The 18,938-nt window shown below is 44.8% G+C and overlaps 1 protein-coding gene across 1 annotated transcript in view; it reads left to right on the top strand.

The window, feature by feature from the left end:
• Nucleotides 1–9,182, top strand: part of SH2D4B (SH2 domain containing 4B) — a 1,318,135-nt gene extending 1,308,953 nt beyond the window's left edge. Inside the window, exons 9-10 of the mRNA XM_068258963.1 lie at nucleotides 1,660–1,880; nucleotides 8,998–9,182. Coding sequence (XP_068115064.1) covers nucleotides 1,660–1,880; nucleotides 8,998–9,090 — 314 coding nt within the window. The 3' untranslated portion in view covers nucleotides 9,091–9,182. The remainder of the gene's footprint in view (nucleotides 1–1,659; nucleotides 1,881–8,997) is intronic.
• Nucleotides 9,183–18,938: the final 9,756 nt, after the last annotated feature.

Here is an 18,938-nt window from a genome sequence, read left to right as displayed (position 1 = left end):
CCCCCTTTAAATGCAGGTATAGAGTTTGCCATAACGACTTCCTGTGGCAATGCATTCCACATCTTAATCACTCTTACTGTAAAGAACCCTTTCCTAAATAATTGGCTAAAACGTTTTTCCTCCATGCGCAGCTCATGTCCTCTAGTCCTTTGAGAAGGCCTAGGGACAAAAAGCTCATCCGCCAAGCTATTATATTGCCCTCTGATGTATTTATACATGTTAATTAGATCTCCTCTAAGGCGTCTTTTCTCTAGACTAAATAAACCCAGTTTATCTAACCTTTCTTGGTAAGCGAGACCTTCCATCCCACGTATCAATTTTGTAGCTAGTATCTGCACCTGCTCTAAAACTGCAATATCTTTTTTGTAATGTGGTGCCCAGAACTGAATTCCATATTCCAGATGTGGCCTTACTAGAGAGTTAAACAGGGGCAATATTATGCTAGCATCTCGAGTTTTTATTTCCCTTTCCCTTCCCCTTCCCTAGGTGTATATATAATTGGCTTGGAAGGACATGAAAAGGTATATTTGCATATGAGATTTTCAATGCAAAGACTTGTGAGAGCACATTGGAATGAGGTGCTATTTATCGTGTGCACATCAGTAATACTACTGTTTTCTGCCTATTGTGCAATTTTGTGTATTGTGCTGTTATTCCTCCCTACCATGGTCCTGCGTTATTTCTCCTACTGATGTTTATTCCATGCCTGCTGACTGGGGTCATCCTCAGTTAAACCTTCAGAGCCAGGCAAACGGCATGTGAGGAATCTGATTCCTGCACAGCTGGACATCGTCTCTCTCTCTCTCTCTGCTATCTGTTGTCCAGTGCTGTGATCCTGGTCTTTCCCCGTGTCTCTTAGCCCCAGTCCTCCTACATGACGGTGAGCTCACATGACATGCAGGAAGCAAGACAAGGCTGAGAGACACGTGGACAGAGTAGGATTGCAGCGCTGAACAGAGAGGGACGATGCCCAGCTGTGCAGGAATCAGCTTACTCACATGCCATTTGCCTGGCTCTGAAGCTTTAACTGAGGATGACCCCAGTCAGCACGCATGGCATAAACATCGGTAGGAGAAATAACACAGGACTTCAGCACACACAGAATAAAGCATGGTAGGGAGGAATAACAGCACACATGGAATAAACAATGGTAGGGTTTTTACCATAGGATCGCAGCACACACAAAATGAAGCTCTCCCGCTGCTCTGTGTGTTAATGGATGGTCTTGAGGGCGAGAAGACGGCTCCTTCTTTGGACCAATCACTGCACTGACTCACTGACATCTGATAGGTCACTGCTACTGAATAAGGGCAGTGATTGGCCCAGTGAAGGAGCTGTGGTCCCGCCCTCAAGACCATCGGTTGCACTTGGCACATAAAGCAGTGGGAGATATTTATTCCTTGTGTCCTCATGTCCTGTGTTCTCCTTAACACGCAGAGCAACAGGCGGCAGGGATATTTGGCTGCAGTATGTATTTGTGAGAGACACCTTTGGACTATAAGACGCATTGACTTTTCCCCCCATTTGTGAGGGAGAAAAAGTGCGTCTTATAGTCCGGAAAATACGGTATATGTCAGTGGAGTGAATACTGTTAAAACTGACATTTACAGATTTTTATATGGTTTATAAAATGTAATGTAATTTGTTTAACATCTGCAGGAATCATAAGTCGTGATGCTGCAGAAAAGCTTCTGATGAACATGTCTGAAGGATCCTTTCTTGTGAGGGTCAGTGAGAAGATCTGGGGATATGCATTGTCTTACCGCCATAACAGTGGATTTAAACATTTCCTTGTGGATGCATCAGGAGATTACTACAGCTTTCTTGGTGTTGATCCAAACAGACATACAACACTTGCCGACTTGATTGATTTTCATAAGGTACTGTCCTATAATCTGATAACATTTAATTGTTGTTTTGGAGGATATAAAATGTTTAAAAACAGTCAATTAAAAATAAGCTGCTTCATTTTACTTTACCAGTTAGTACAATATCTGTAAATATCTGTAATATACCAATATCTTTCTAAAATGTACCTATCTATTGTCAGGAGTTTATACAATACGTTTATATAAACTATACCCGTATGTATAAAATCAAAAACTAAGGCCTCCTACAAAAATAATGGGAGGAGTCTTATTATATATTAAACGCCCAACCTTAATTTCTTATAGCAAGTTTCTCAAGTTACTGGTACAAAGAGTGAAAAGTCAGGACAACTATTTACTTTTAAAATAATTAATTTATTACATATATAAAAGTTGTCAGAATGATTACAAATCACATAATACGATTCAAACAATAACCACCAAATATTAATAACCGCAAGGTACTTCTTGGTATAAGCTGACTATACACTTCAGAGCAAAGTTGACCACAGTTATTAACCAATAAAAATTAATCAATCACAATAGGCTGTGCAACCATAAGATCAAGAAGTTTTGAATCAGGATACAATGGTTAATTTGCATATATTCAGCAGTGGTGCCTGGGAGACATCTCGAGCTCACTCCAACCTGAATTATCGCAAATTCTTTCTGTTTTAGGAAAGCAAACTTTTGTTTTTCTTGAATCAGGATGATACCATTTATTGGCTAACTTAGAGATGGATAAACAATGAGCTTTCGACTTATAAAAAGTCTTCGTCGGACTGCTTCCTGACCAAAACTGAAAAACACAGCTTATATACACTGACATACAGAGGAGAAACATTCTTTAGCAAACATAAATGTAATTAGATGCCTTAACTGTTACTGAGGAGGCTTTCCCAGGCATCCTATCTAAACTGATAAGATCGATAGAATCCTCAACATGACATAAAGCAGACTCTGCTAACCTGCAACCATAAGATGTTATACATATTATCTTATTTGCAAGGCTTGATTATAAAACACAATCTAACAAGGGAAAATATGGAAGCAGATCTAGCTGGTCCAAAAACCTCAATATATAAAACAAGTTTAAAGTTTACTGATCTGTAAACCCTTATTTTATAAAAATAATCTGATTTTAAAACAAAGGAACAAGATATGAAATTATGAAATTATGACCTATCTGTAAATGAAACCTTTATATGTCAGCCAATCTTTATCCCCCTATCAAGTTATAAGCTTGGAAGGGAAAAAAAAAACATACATTATTAAAAAATGTAAAGAAAAATTAACCCAAATCAAACACGGATATTCCTAGTTGCAATACCAGGAAGGTCACATGTTCAGGGTATTCTATACTAGGTATAGAATCACTAAAATCCAAGCCCCTAACTTAGTTAATTAAAAATGTATAATTACCAATAATACGAAATAAGGAATCTAGCCAGGCCTGCAATGCTAACCCGATCTGGGAGTGGCCTCAAGGCTGGTAGGGTGTGAGAGTCTTTTCCGTCTGTCTGAAAGTATGTCCCTACTTTCAGAGGTTGAGTGTTTGTGTCTTCTTCAGAGGAGAGTGTCTCCTTTAGAGAGTGTGTCTAGAGTGTCCAATGCACTCATTATTTATACCCCTCTAACTTATAACTCAGCCCTCCAGGTAAACTAAGATCCAATCAAGAATTGAGAGGTGTGACTAAAGGTGACAATTAACTATCTCATTTGAATATCAGATTAATCACTATTCATTTGATGTCAGACATTTTTTCATTTCTGGATGTGTAGTTGTCCAGCAGGGGGCATTGTGGTCCTGTGTTCTGAGAGTATATAAAGACATTTAACTTTGAACTCTTCTTAATCTAAAGAGCATGTTATTTATTTGACAAGTCATTAGATTGGAAGAATGGTTTATTTCTTTTAATTCCTCTCAATATTTGTGAATAAATTATATATGCTCAGCGCAGAGTCCAAAAACAAAAGACGAGTCTTCAGCAAAGGATAAAAGCAGGCAAATCTCCACCACAATAAATATTGGGTTCACGGCACAGCTCTGCAATCATGGATACCCAAAAAAGGAAAGAGGCTTACCAGCTGGTGACAACCCACATTATAAGGTTGTATCAACGCTTTGGTAGGACATCAGGAAGCAACAGTCTGTCCAGGATCCACCAATTCAGCAATGATTCCTCTCACGAATGGATATCAGTAAACATCATAAAAAACAAACAAACGGCAACTCTAAGTGTAAACCGTTTAATATAGAGTTTTCATAGTAAAAACAGCTTAAAAATAGCATAAAAATAGCATAAAAACAAAACTTACATACGGGGCCCATGCAATGGGAACCCCGAGAAAGTTGCACACGTGTATGGGTCAGCGGTAAAGGACAGTATGAAGGTGCCGCCTGTCTGGGAAGGAGACAGGCGGCACCTTCATACTGTCCTTTACCGCTGACCCATACACGTGTGCAACTTTCTCGGGGTTCCCATTGCATGGGCCCCGTATGTAAGTTTTGTTTTTATGCTATTTTTATGCTATTTTTAAGCTGTTTTTACTATGAAAACTCTATATTAAACGGTTTACACTTAGAGTTGCCGTTTGTTTGTTTTTTTATGATGTTTACTGATATCCATTCGTGAGAGGAATCATTGCTGAATTGGTGGATCCTGGACAGACTGTTGCTTCCTGATGTCCTACCAAAGCGTTGATACAACCTTATAATGTGGGTTGTCACCAGCTGGTAAGCCTCTTTCCTTTTTTGGGTATCCATGATTGCAGAGCTGTGCCGTGAACCCAATATTTATTGTGGTGGAGATTTGCCTGCTTTTATCCTTTGCTGAAGACTCGTCTTTTGTTTTTGGACTCTGCGCTGAGCATATATAATTTATCTGTTTGTGAACTCTGGACATCGTTCTTCTCTCAGCAGCGGCCACTTTGTTTCCTTGGCGCTGATACACATATGCAAAAATATTTGTGAATACACATGCTAGATGAAACTAGCTATCTCATAATCCTCAACAATTTTAGCTGGTGTTTGAGAACAACTTTTATAATGTTATCCCAGCAACTACAGCTCTTGAGTTTGAGTGTCTGGCCTAAAAGTTAATGATTATAACTATACAATACAATACAATAACATTTCTATAGCGCTTTTCTCCCATAGGACTCAAAGCGCTAGAACTTTGCAGCTCTGTAGGAAACTTTATAGTGATCTGCTATATTTGGTATTGAGTATATGTTCTTAATACTATACATTCAACTATATAAAACAATATGGGATAATGCTTATTACATTACTGTATATGACATGCTATATATACTGACATACATATATAGAATTCCTGATAATAAGATAAGAAATTTCATATCAGAATCTTCACCTTCTAACTCCAAGCTGTCTCTGGCCAGCTTGCACCTTGGACTGTAAACAAAGACACTTGGCTTCAATATTGTCCAAGACAAAGTAAACTTTTATGATTTGCCTAACGATTAAGAATAGTCACGTATACCTTGATCAGCATTTTGTCAGCAGTCTGAACTTGGAGGAAAAGAAACTCTTTGCTTTACTCTTTGAGTCAGAATTACATTTTATATAAAACAGTATAAAGAAATCTATTTCTTACAATCCATATGATAAATCAAACATGCATGCATATATAATATAAATCAGGACACACCTGCTAATATCTATAATAAACCATGCAATCCTATAAGGTTATATTTTTAAAATACATTAATTATGTTTTTTTTTTTTCAATTAAAAAATCTCTATTAATTTCTGATAATTGAAAACCTGACACTATTTACTTTTACCATTAGTAGAATATCAGTAAATGTACAGATATTCTACTATGACTTAACCCTAACCTCACTCTTATATGAGTCCCCCCCCCACCTACGCCTAACATCCCCCCCCCATCTATGCCTAATGTTAACCCCTGCCGACTTACTTCTATCACTAACCTTCAGCACTATAAGCCAGAGTTCAGCTATAGTATAGAAGAACAATGATGTCCAATTTAGCTGCAATTTACTTGGCTTTCAAATTGCACTCCTGGCACCAGCTACAACTGCTAAATTTCTAAGCCGCTATAGCATAGCTGAACTCCAGCGCCTGCTAAGGCCTCCTTAGACAATTATGCAGATTATATACAATACAGATAATTCATGCTCACATTGGTAAGGCTATGGAAAAAATAACTACAATCACATTTTGGAATGTCAGCCCCATTATTTATGTTTCCTTTTAGTGGTAAAATCCAACAGTTCATTTTGTTGGCTTTCATATAAGAGGGAAGAACTTGTTGTTTTTTTTGTTTTTGTTTTTATAATTTCCATGTCTGAAACAAACCCAACATAACTACTACAAATCTAGATGACAGAAAAAAATGGTTGAAAATCATTTTGCCATAGATCATGATTAGAAACATAGCTGACCGTTTAAAATTAATCTTAGCATAGTGCTATTCGGCCAAATAGCTATGCTAAAATAGCTTAGTGCTCTCCAACTTAACCCTTTACCAGCTGCTTGACAGTTTCAGAATGTATTATTAATCTATGGGTGGGTTTTACAGCTGTTTGGAGAGCAACCAGTGGGTGCTCTCCAAATGATAACAGTAATACAGGATAATAATAATAAAGGCAAAAATAATCTTAATTATAACAATACTTGTTGATGTTCCTTTTGAGATAATTTTAACATATCAAAATAAACAAAAAAATATATATCAAAAAAATAAATAAATAAACCAAATGCTTTTTCATGTCATAGTACATTTGATTAAAGATCTTATTCTAAAAAGAAGACATGTCTAGTCAACTGCTTTCCTAATTTGTTTTGGTTTGTTTTTGGGGATTAAATATCTTATTCTAAAAGGAAGACCTATCTATTTGATTGCTTTCTTGAACGGCACACGAGCTATGATCAAAGTAAAATGTCACACCACTGTTTGTTCTAGCCATAGTCAAGTAAAAACCTTCCTTGGTATAAAGGTGGCCCCACTCTATTAAAATTTGTAGTAAATCAGATAAAGAATCTATATATCTCAATTTATTAAAGTTCATTTTAACCTGTTTAGTACTGATATCAACACTGCAACAGCAAGTTTTGTACTGCCCATGCAGTGCGGCTGCCCCTGGCCCACCCACTACGCCAGCGGTTTCTAGCAGATCGATCGTTCAACATATATCGTTTTTACATATAGTTTTAATACATTTTTGTTAGACTCAATGTTTATATTGAATCATACTGATACAGTTAATTATAGAAGGGGTTTGTTGATCCTCGTAGTGACCTTGTACTCAGGAATACCCAGGTAAAGAGAGACTCAGAGCCCAATGGTGTAGTACCATTTATAAATGGGAAGTTGTTCCTCCAAAGGAGGATTTATCTAGATACTTGTAAGCATGGTGGCGCCCAAGTGTAAAAATTGTATAAACTTCTAATAGTTAAAATAAGAATGAGAGAATTTCTTACCTCTCCTTATGACAAAAACACCAGTAGTGTTGTGTATTGGCCTGAGGAAGTAAGCTAGTACCCATGAAAAAAGTTGCCTATTTTGTGTTTCAAATAAATACTTTTCCAGTACTACCGGAGTTTTTGTCATCACTCGTCAGGAGATGTAAGAGATTACCTCTCATTCTTATTTTAATTATTAGAAACACACACACACACACACACACACACACACACACACACACACACACACACACACACACACACACACACACACACACACACACACACACACACACACACACACACACACACACACACACACACACACACACACACACACACACACTTGATACAGTTAGTAGTGGGTAAAAACAATCTTGTTCCATCTTTTTCCCTGATTGCCACTCATTTATAGGCCAAAGTTGATCTTTCAGGTAAGCATCACTTAAAGAAAGTCTGAAACGAGAATAAATCTCGCTTCAGAGCTCATATTCAGCAGGGGCATGTGTGCCCCTGCTAAACCGCCGCTATCGCGCCGCACAACGGGGGTCCCTTACCCCCCCAAATCCCCTCAGTCCTCGCCGGGGATCTCTTCCGCATAGAGGCAGGGCTAACCGCCGCAGCCCTGCCTCACGCGCGTCTGTCAGCACGTATCTCCACCTCTCCCCCGCCCCTCTCAGTCTTTGTCTTTCTTCGCTGAGAGGGGCGGGGGAGAGGCGGCGATGCGCCGCTGATAGACGGCGCTGAGAGGCAGGGCTGCAGTCGTTAGCCCTGCCTTAACAGCAGCAAAATCTACGACCAAGTTGGTCGTAGATTTTGCAGGGGGGATTTGGGGGGGTAAGGGACCCCCGTTTAGCCGCGGGATAGCGGCGTTTTAGCAGGGGCACACATGCCCCTGCTGAATATAAGCACTGAAGCGAGATTTATTCTCGCTTCAGTGTCTCTTTAAAGCAAACCTGTAGACATTGGCTACTTACCTATAGAGAGGGAAGGTTCTGAATTCTATAGAGCTTTCCATGTCCTCTTTCTATGAAATAATTTCATGGCTGTCCCCTGTTAAAACATGCTACCTCTGAAAGCCCTCAGAAGCACTCATGTCACCGAATGCTCCCAAAGACTGGAGGCTCTGTACTGCGCATGCAAGAATGTGTTCAAGTGCGTACATGCTCATGCATGCACAGTATGGACCCGGCTTTGATAGCATTCGGGGATACAAGTACTTCCAAGTTCGGATTCCGCGGAAATGCAATTTCCGAAATTCCGATCGGAAATTCCGATCGGAAACCTTATAGTTTTTGAGAAAATCGATGTTAAAGTCGAGCGGAATTTCCGCGATTTCCGGCGGAAATTCCGCATCGGACTGCGGAAATTGGTAGCGGAAAGCGGAATCAGTATTTGACAATGGCGGAATGCGGATTTACCGCGGAATCGGATATTGGCATTTCCGACCATCCCTACTTCCAAGGGCTCTTGAAGGCGTATTCAATCAGTTGGTCGAATACCTGCAATGCTGGAATGAAGGGATTGAGAGGAGACAAGGAAGGTTCTGTAGGATCCAAAGCCTTCCCTCTCCAAAAGTGAGCATCTTTTTCAACTTTTCTTTTTTTTTAATAAAAATGTTGTTTCAGTGTTACTTTAAAATAACACTTGTATTTTTTATTTTTACTCCACCAGGAAGAGGTCATTACGAGCTCTGGTGGCGAGCTACTCATATTACCCTGTGGACAAGCACAGTTGCCACCTGACTACAGCGTATTGTTTGAGTGACAGTCTGCTATGCTGAAGCTTATGGCTACTTAGATAACTCCATTAATGTTTTAGCATGAAAGTACATTAAAGGACATTACTGATTCTTGAAGATTATCAACAGCCTCAGATTTAAGAATGTAGTTTCTTGGAATAATTTTTATCATTTTAATACGTGTTCAAAATATTCTGCATTAAACAAAATCTCTCTATATATACCTTATATAGTTTTATGCAAATATCACTGTCATGTGCATTTCCATTATTCAGCATCAGCCCCATATCAATCTGCAGATCTGTAATTTATAAACTCATAAGAGATATCTAAAGTGACATACAAATTCAATTCATATTTATGAATTTGTTACCCATAGATGTGAAGAAGCTCATTGTAGAATTCAATCTTCAAAAATGTATGACGTCAAAGGTATATTTCAACTTATAAATATGAAATAATGTTAACTTTATCAAAGCCAACTTTGGAAACTCCCATGGCTTTGATATGTATTATATTTTTGATTCAGTATGTAATTAAAGTAGGACATGTATGATCATAGCAGACGACTGATCTATTTAAAGTTCACTGGTAAAGAGGCATGTGAATGTTGTCTAATTTCACAAATCTGGTAGTTCCGGGGAAATGGATATTTCTTGCTCTGTCCATGCAGATTTAATTTATCTTTCAGGACAGATAAGGTGTTAGTGGTTTAATGCTCCAGACAAATACATTTTCATATACAAGGATGCATACAAATATGAGATTTTCCATGTTTCTACAAAGATCCACAGTAAAGGATTTATGTAGGTGGTTGGATGTTTGCTTTGGCTTGATTCTAATTACCCCAGCATTACTGCTGGCACAAATTCTGTCACTATAAAGAGCCCTTGGTAAGCCAAAAACATTTAAATGAAATATTATTTGCACTTTCTGTTATGTAGAACAGATGAAAGAGAGCATTAGGGTGCATCAACTTTACTGAATTAGACAAATATTGATAGTTGAATAAATTAATGAGTGTTAGTTGTTGTTTCAGCTAACATAAATCTTTTACTTACAAGAATCTATGTCTTCTTCTGACTTAATCCTTCTGTAAAGTCTTGTACATACATACTAGGAATGTCACTAGTGGGGATCAGTGTCCAATCCCTTAGGCTACATCTGTTGCTATGTGAACGGTGTGGGGGCTAATTGAAGCAGTGCAGTTTTGTCTCACGTTGGCTAGGGTAAGAGGGGAGAACAAAGCTTTCAGCCAGGAATTGACCAAATCGATCCGCCCAGCTGATCACCAAGCCAAGGTATCTGGGGCTGCTGTACACACATCAGATTCTTGGCAGGGGCAGTCATTATCGACTGCTTCGGGCAAGTTTTATCCAGTGTGTGTATAATGATTTATGCTACTTTCTTCTTTTTCTTTTGGAACTGCCCAGTCACCCCACTTGAGCCCAGCATAGGATCTGATCTGAACAGGGAGTGCAATAAGACTGGAGATCTGATACATTTCAATTGGATAGCCCAGAGGCTTCCCCAAGCTGCTAGCTGATACCTTCTTCACATTCGTGGCCATGCTCTCATCTGTGTATGAATGAGGCTGTACTGTATCAGAAGGATTTATGCTTATGCAGTAGCATGAAGCCACTCATTCATGTATGGATGACAAAGCTGTGTACAAGTGGCTTCATGCTACTGAGCAGATGCTTACCCCACTGGTGCCTGCACAGTATGGCCATGTAAAGAGATAGGTAAAGTCTCTGAACTATCCAAAGGCTTCCCACTGCAGAGGTAGAGATGGCCCGAACATCAGATTTTGTGTTCGCGAAACCGCGAGCGCAAACTTCCTCAAAAGTTTGAGTTCGCGCGAACCGGACAAGCCGTCATAGACTTCAATGGGCAGGCAAATTTTAAAACATACAGGGGCTATTTCTGGCCACAAAAGTGATGGAAAAGTTGTTTCAAGGGGGCTAACACCTGGAGGGGGCATGGTGGAGGGAGTTACATGGCAAAAGTCCTTCATAAATTATGCGTTTGATGCAAAGTAGGGTTTTATTCCCTAAAGGGCAGAAATCACATTGCATTCCTAAATTGAAAGCATTAACTGCTTTAAAACATCTTGCGTGTGTATACCTCGATCATGTAGTGCACTGCTTCACACTGACACAGACCAAACTCACTGTTTTTTTCCAATATATTAGCACACCACTTTAGTTGGGATCACGCTCTTTTATTGAGCCATCAGTATCCACGATCAAATAGACGACAATTGTTTTGGGGGCCTCGCAGGGTCCCCCTTTATCAAGGCGTGTGGTTACCATCGTGATACCAACTAAACTGGTGTGCTGATATATTGGAAAAAGACTTTGCTGAGTGACTGCCTTGGTCACAATATCAAGCACCCAACTCTGCACTGAGGTGTGCCCATTCACAGCTTCAAAAACGTCCAAACTCACTGTTTAACGCACCGCAAACAGCTGTTTGTGTAGTGATGGCTGTGCTAGTGCGCACGCTGGCGAGAGTGCAGGCGATGGCAGTTTTCCAGCCCACATTGTCGGGCTGAGGTAGCTCAATGACAGAACAACAGTGACTGTCCAACTGATCGAACTTTGTCTATCCACAATGAAGCAACGACCTTATTATCTTTGGTGGTGCCCCAATACACTCATATATGTCATTGCTTCAGTGTGAAATGCAAGCCCCTCCACTGCGGCAAGGTAACGATCACAAGGGGAAATTGACACATGTGCATGCCTTTTGATTTGTTGTTGTTGCAGCCACAGTGCAGCCAGAAAAATTAGGCATGTACACATACCAGCTGCCTTAAACGTTCAGGAATTCACCTGGAACCCTGGATCCTGTTGGTGGTGGCGGAGACGGCAGTCAAGTGGCCTGCAGGCAGAGATGCCGTGTGGGGACTGACTTGGTCTTCAGGCAGGAAGTTACACGGTGTGCAGGCAGCGATGCCGTGTGGGGACTGATTTAGTTTTCGGGCAAGCAAGCCCTCTGGGATCCATGCCTCATTCATTTTAATAAAGGTTAGGTGCTGAACACTTTGACCTAGTTGACTTCTTGTCAGTGACAATGCTTTCTGCTGCGCTGAAGGTCCTTTCTGAAAGGACGCTTGAGGCGGGGCTAGCCAGAAGTTTAATGGCAAATTGTGACAGCTCTGGCCACAGGTCAAGCCTGCACACCCAGTAGTCCAGGGGTTCATCGCTACTCATAGTGTCTATATCAGCTTTGAAGGCCAGGTAGTCAGCTATCTGCTGGTCGATGCATTATCAGAGGGTGGATCCCGAAGGGCTGAGGCGAGGTGTTGGACTAAAAAAAGTCCACATGTCCGACATCACCATCAGATTGCTAGAGCGTCCTGTCCTGCCTGCATGGATATGGGAGTAGAAGGGGAGGAGCAGTGGTGCTCAGCAGAGCTCGAATATTCGAGTAGCTCGAATATTCGAGCTCTTTTCCAGCTATTCGAGCTCGGTATTCGAGCTCCGAATAGCTGCAGCTATTCGAATGGGCTATTCGAGTAAACGCGAATAGCCCATTCACTATTCGAGCTATTCGAGCAAACGGCGCTATTCGAGCTCGAATACCGAGCTCGAATAGCGTCATAGCCCAGATTGATGTCCTTAGAGCCAATCAGAGGGCTCCCAGGCCCTCTGACGGCAGCCAATCACAGAGGGGGACCCTGGCCAGCCCCTACCCTATAAATAGCGGCCGCCATGTTCCGTTTCTCCGTCCTTGCCTGAGACTTGCATAGAGAGAGAGTTGCTCCTTTGTGCTTTGGCTTAGCAAGAGCTCTATTGTGGTCATTTACCTAGCGTTTTTGCTCACATACACCTCCTATACACACCTATATTGTTGTTAGTTAGATAGACATTGTATTTTAGTTAGTAGCTTTTGTGTTACATAGAGAGAGACTCAGACAGCAGCTGCAGGCTTACAGCTTTAGGCCTCAGGGCCTTGCCTGTGTGGGCAGCTGTCCTCCTGTCCTCTGTTATTTTATTTCTCATTAGTATTTAGACAGTATTAGACAGTATTAGATAGTATTAGACAGTATTTCTGCTGTCCTTTACTACTTAGTGATTGTATTTTGTATTGTAGTTATATACTGTAACTGTACTAGGACACTCACTGACTGTAACTGTTCATAGGCTAGCTCCTGCGTGTGCTTGCACTCACTGTCTGTGTACACACACTCTATTTCCTTCTGAATAGTTATATACTGTAACTGTACTAGGACACTCACTGACTGTCACTGTTCATAGGCTAGCTCCTGCGTGTGCTTGCACTCACTGTCTGTGTACACACACTCTATTTCCTTCTGAATAGTTATATACTGTAACTGTACTAGGACACTCACTGTCACTGTTCATAGGCTACTAGCTCCTGCGTGTGTGTGTGCACTCACTGTCTGTGTACTGTACACACACTTTATTTCCTTCTGAATAGTTATACACTGTAACTGTACTAGGACACTCACTGACTGTCACTGTTCATAGGCTAGCTCCTGCGTGTGCTTGCACTCACTGTCTGTGTACACACACTCTATTTTCTTCTGAATAGTTATATACTGTAACTGTACTAGGACACTCACTGTCACTGTTCATAGGCTACTAGCTCCTGCGTGTGTGTGTGTGCACTCACTGTCTGTGTACTGTACACACACTCTATTTCCTTCTGAATAGTTATATACTGTAACTGTACTAGGACACTCACTGACTGTCACTGTTCATAGGCTAGCTCCTGCGTGTGCTTGCACTCACTGTCTGTGTACACACACTCTATTTCGTTCTGAATAGTTATATACTGTAACTGTACTAGGACACTCACTGTCACTGTTCATAGGCTACTAGCTCCTGCGTGTGTGTGTGCACTCACTGTCTGTGTACTGTACACACACTCTATTTCCTTCTGAATAGTTATATACTGTAACTGTACTAGGACACTCACTGACTGTCACTGTTCATAGGCTAGCTCCTGCGTGTGCTTGCACTCACTGTCTGTGTACACACACTCTATTTCCTTCTGAATAGTTATATACTGTAACTGTACTAGGACACTCACTGTCACTGTTAATAGGCTACTAGCTCCTGCGTGTGTGTGTGCACTCACTGTCTGTGTACTGTACACACACTCTATTTCCTTCTGAATAGTTATATACTGTAACTGTACTAGGACACTCACTGACTGTCACTGTTCATAGGCTAGCTCCTGCGTGTGTTTGCACTCACTGTCTGTGTACACACACTCTATTTCCTTCTGTATAGTTATATACTGTAACTGTACTAGGACACTCACTGTCACTGTTCATAGGCTACTAGCTCCTGCGTGTGTGTGTGCACTCACTGTCTGTGTACTGTACACAGACTCTATTTCCTTCTGATTACTGATTGATTATTGTAAATTCTACTTCCTGACAGTTACTACTTACTTACTGTAGTAGGGACACTCACTCAGTCACTGTTCATAGGCTAGCTCCTGCACGTGTGTGCGCGTGCGTGCACTCACTGTCTGTAGTGTACACACACTCTATTTCCTTGTGATTACTACTGATTATTGTAACTTCTAGTTGTACTTCCTGACTGTTACTACTTACTTACTGTACTAGGGACACTCACTCACTCTCTGTTCATAGGCCAGCTCCTGCGCGTGTTTGCGCGTGCGTGCACTCACTGTCTGTAGTGTACACACACTCTATATCCTTGTGATTACTACTGATTATTGTAACTGCTAGTTGTACTTCCTGACTGTTACTACTTACTTACTGTACTAGGGAGTCGGGACACTCACTCAGTCACCTCACCCACCAACCCACTCCATTAAAGTACCCCACTTTTCACCCGCCCTTTTCAAAAACTTTTGTGTTTACGCCCAAAACATCAAAGATGTCTGGAAGTGGCAGCCAGCGCGGTTTGGGCAAGGGGAAGGGCAGCAAGGGAATCAGGAGGAGAGGGAGCAGCATTGTGGCAAGCCGCGGGCGCGGCCGCGCCACCATGCACAGTTCCGCAGCAGCAGCAGCGTCAGTGGCTAACATTCCTCCCATAGCCACTGGCCGTGGACGCCTTGGGCGCCGCCCAGCAGGAGCATCTGCAACTCACGCTGCAGAGACACAGCAGCAGCAGCAGCGTGTAGCACCTGCTCCGATGTTCCTCCAGCCGGGTCGGAAACGTCCCATTGAGGAAAAGGATGCAGACACTGTGGTGCAACTGATGACGGAGGATGAGCAGCCTGCCATCAGCTCTGCATCCGAGGCCTCCACCCTCACCACCACCACCACCACCCCTGTTCGCAGCAGCCACCCAGCAGGGCCTGGGGAGGAGGCCAGTTCACCGTCAGTCGCCGACCTGTCACTCAGCACTCTTTTGAGCCCAGGCATGATGCGTCAATTGTCTGCTGTTGTTGGCGATTTGGAGGAGGAGATGCTGATGGGCACTTTGGGGGATGAGGGATTGGACAGCAAGACTGTGGCGACAGTCAAGCAGCCCATCCATGCATCAGGAGAGGAGTTTGGGGGGTCATCATCCCAGCAGGACATGTTTCAGGAGGGGGAGGCTGATGATGACACGGTGACAGACAGACACTGGGTGCCACCACCTCCAGGGGATGTCGTCCTCAGCAGCTCTGAGGAGGAGGAGGAGGATGCGCTTGTGGGCCTTGCAAGGAGGCGCATCATTGCAAGCATTGGCAGCAGTAGGCAGGTCCCACAGCCTGCTGGTGTCTCAGGCTCAGCAGCAGCAGCAGCAGCAGCATCTGCCAGTACCACCACCAGCCGCACCCAAGCCCCCCCCCCCCCCAACCACCACAGGGAGACAGGCAGCAGCGGTTCCATGCTGTAGAGGGTCGTTTTTGTCACCAATCTGGCGTTTTTTCACCATGCCCACAGTGTACAGCAAGTACACCACTTGCAACCACTGTCAGCGGAAGTTGAGCAGAGGTGCAGACCCCTTAAAGTTCAGCACCAGCTTGCTCATCAACCACCTTGCTGCGAAACATTTCCACCAGCATGAGGAGTTCCAGAGGCTGAAGGCATCTGGTGCTGGCAGTGGCACCACACCCATCACTGCACAGCCTTCAGCAGCAGCAGCAACAGCAGCCACCCGCCCTCCTGCTCCTCCAGCAGCACCAGCAGGAGTGCGGAAACGCACTGCTCCTCCCCCCTCTGCAACTCCTGCCGTCGACACTGAGGCCTGTTCTGGCAGCCAGTCCTCAGTGGCCTCCTCTGCTGTGTCTGCTGATTCCCGTGCCAGCAAAAGGCCACGCCAGAGCCTTTTGAGCGAGTCCTTCCAGGGGGTGGTTAGGGCTCTGCCTCCCAGCAGCCGTCGCGTGCGGCAGCTGAACGGCTTGCTGGCACGGGCCATGTGCTCCCAACTCCTGCCGTACACGCTTGTGCAGGAGGGGAGCGACATGCGTGCGCTGCTTGCTTGTGCAGCCCCAGACTGGCAGCTCCCCAGCAGACACTTCTTCGCCCGCAAGGCCATTCCTGCACTGCACCGCTTTGTGATGGCCAATGTGGAGCGAGGGCTGGAGCACGCGGTTGGTGAAAGGGTCCACGTCACCATGGACTCCTGGAGCAGCCGCTTCGGGACAGGCCGCTACCTGTCTTTCACTGTCCACTGGGTCAGCTTGGTGGAAGGGGGTGAGGATGGGAGAGCAGCAGCGGGCACAGCAGCAGCAACACAGTGGGTGGTGCCCCCCCGCAGGGTCAGGGGAACTGCAGCAGGTTCCTCCGATCCTCTGCCATCCTCCGGCACACCTGGCCAAACCCCCCGCCTCAGCAGCAGCGTGAAGGCCCGCCACTGCCAAGCGCTGCTGCACTTGGTCAGCCTTGGGAAGACCAAGCTGATGGCAACCCATGTGTTGGCCAAACTCCAGGAGCAGGAGAGGATTTGGCTGACCCCCAGAGGCCTCAGAGTCGGAGAGGTAGTGGCCGACAATGGGGCCAATCTGGTTGCCGCAATAGACAGGGGAAACCTGACCCACATCCCCTGTCTTGCCCACGTGCTGAACCTGGTGGTGCAAAAGTTCTTGCGCACCTACCAGGGGATGGGCGAACTGCTGGAAACGGCAAGGAACGTTGTGCGTCACTTCCGGCGCTCGGCTGCAGCCTGTGCGAGCCTGGAAGACGTGCAAAAGGAGCTGGAGCTGCCACGCCATCGGCTGATCCTTGACGTTCCGACTCGCTGGAACTCCACCCTGGCGATGTTGGAGCGTCTGGTTGAACAGAAGCACGCTGTCAACCAGTACCTTGCCCTGGCCACTGTTTCCGCCGCTCGGAGAAGGGACAAGACCAGCAACATCCCGTCCATCGTCCCCGATGATGACTGGAGGCACATGCAGCAGGTGTGCTTAGTGCTGGCTCCCTTTCTGCAGGCCACTAACATGGTGAGCAGGGACCATGCTATGGTGTGCGAGTGGGTGCCCCTGGTTTGTCTGCTGAACAGGGCCCTCGATGCTTTGCTGGAACAGGGAGCGGCAGCCTTGGACCAGCAGGAGCGGCAAGCAGCTGCACAGTCCACCTCTGAGGGGGAGGAGGAGGAGGACTTGGTGGAGGTCCCTGACCTTGCTGCTGATGAGGGGGATCAGCACAGCGCAGCTGAGTTGGTGCGGGGGTGGAGAGAGGATGAGGCGGCAGAGGAGGAGGATGAGGAGGACAGCACTGCCGTCGATGTGCCAGCACACATGGCTCGCCTCTTCCCAATGGCAGCGCACATGCTGGCGTGCCTGCGCAAGGACCCCAGGGTGATCCAGATGAAGCAGAGGGAGGACATCTGGATCAGCATGATGTTGGACCCACGCCTCAAGGGGAAGTTGAGCCAGTTCCTGCCGCCTGCAGGAGGAGACCCAGCGCAACAAATAAGGAGCTTGCAGCAGGCCCTTGTTGAGCACTTGGAGGAAGCCTTCCCCCAGCCTTCCACCCCCACTGTCCAGCAGCCAGCACAGAGGCAGCAGCAGGTGCCTGCATCCAGCAGCAAGCGCCCCACAGACCTGCTGTCTCTCAGCCACGAGCTCTACAGGACTGTAGAGGCTCCGGCAGCAGTGATTAGAGAGGAGGTGCATGATGCAGCAGCATCCTCCTCCGGTCACAGCCAGCGCCTGACCCGCATGGTGGCTGACTACATGGGGTCCTACAGCGGGCTTGACAGCAATGCCCCTGTTGATCCCATGGAGTATTGGGTCAAGCGCCTGGAGATCTGGAGCGAGCTGGCGCAGTACGCCCTGGAAGTGCTGTCCTGCCCCCCTTCCAGCGTGCTGTCCGAGCGCTGCTTCAGTGCAGCTGGTGGCGTGGTCACCGAGAAACGCTCACGTCTGTCTCACAAGTCTGTGGACAGACTGACGTTTCTCAAGATGAACCAGGCGTGGGTGGAAGGCGAATTCCTGGCCCCTGTTGTCGGCGAGAGGGGGACATGAACTGGCTAAGAACCATCGTTAATGTGCCTTACCACCCTTTACCACCTCCTGGCTCCTGCTCACTAAGCCAGCATGGTTCAGTTTGACTATTACGTCGCCTGCAGCCACACATTTTACACCTACAGTGGGCTGCTGTGTACTGGCCTTCTGCTGTCTGTCTGTGTTTCCCACTGTCAGGGTACACAGAATTACATTCTGCTGCCACTCTGCCACCAGCTATTACGTCAAACAATAGCTATATATCTGTGTAATTGGTTGTACAAACAAAACCAAAAAACCATTAAAAAAAAAAAAAAAAGGTTTAATTTTTCTGAGGTGCCCGGGTTGAAAACTGTGTTGTCCCAGTTGTGTATTGGGCACGATGTGGGCTGCACGACCGCTGTCTGGGACCTCCTGTTGTGTTTATTTACAGCCCTGGTATCACCGCTAGGTACCAGGGCTATTATGTCACGCTGCCTGCCTGCTG

This window comes from Hyperolius riggenbachi, chromosome 10 (genome assembly GCF_040937935.1).
Source record: "Hyperolius riggenbachi isolate aHypRig1 chromosome 10, aHypRig1.pri, whole genome shotgun sequence".
Lineage (NCBI taxonomy): Eukaryota > Metazoa > Chordata > Amphibia > Anura > Hyperoliidae > Hyperolius > Hyperolius riggenbachi.
This window is presented reverse-complemented; position numbering and strand designations above follow the sequence as displayed.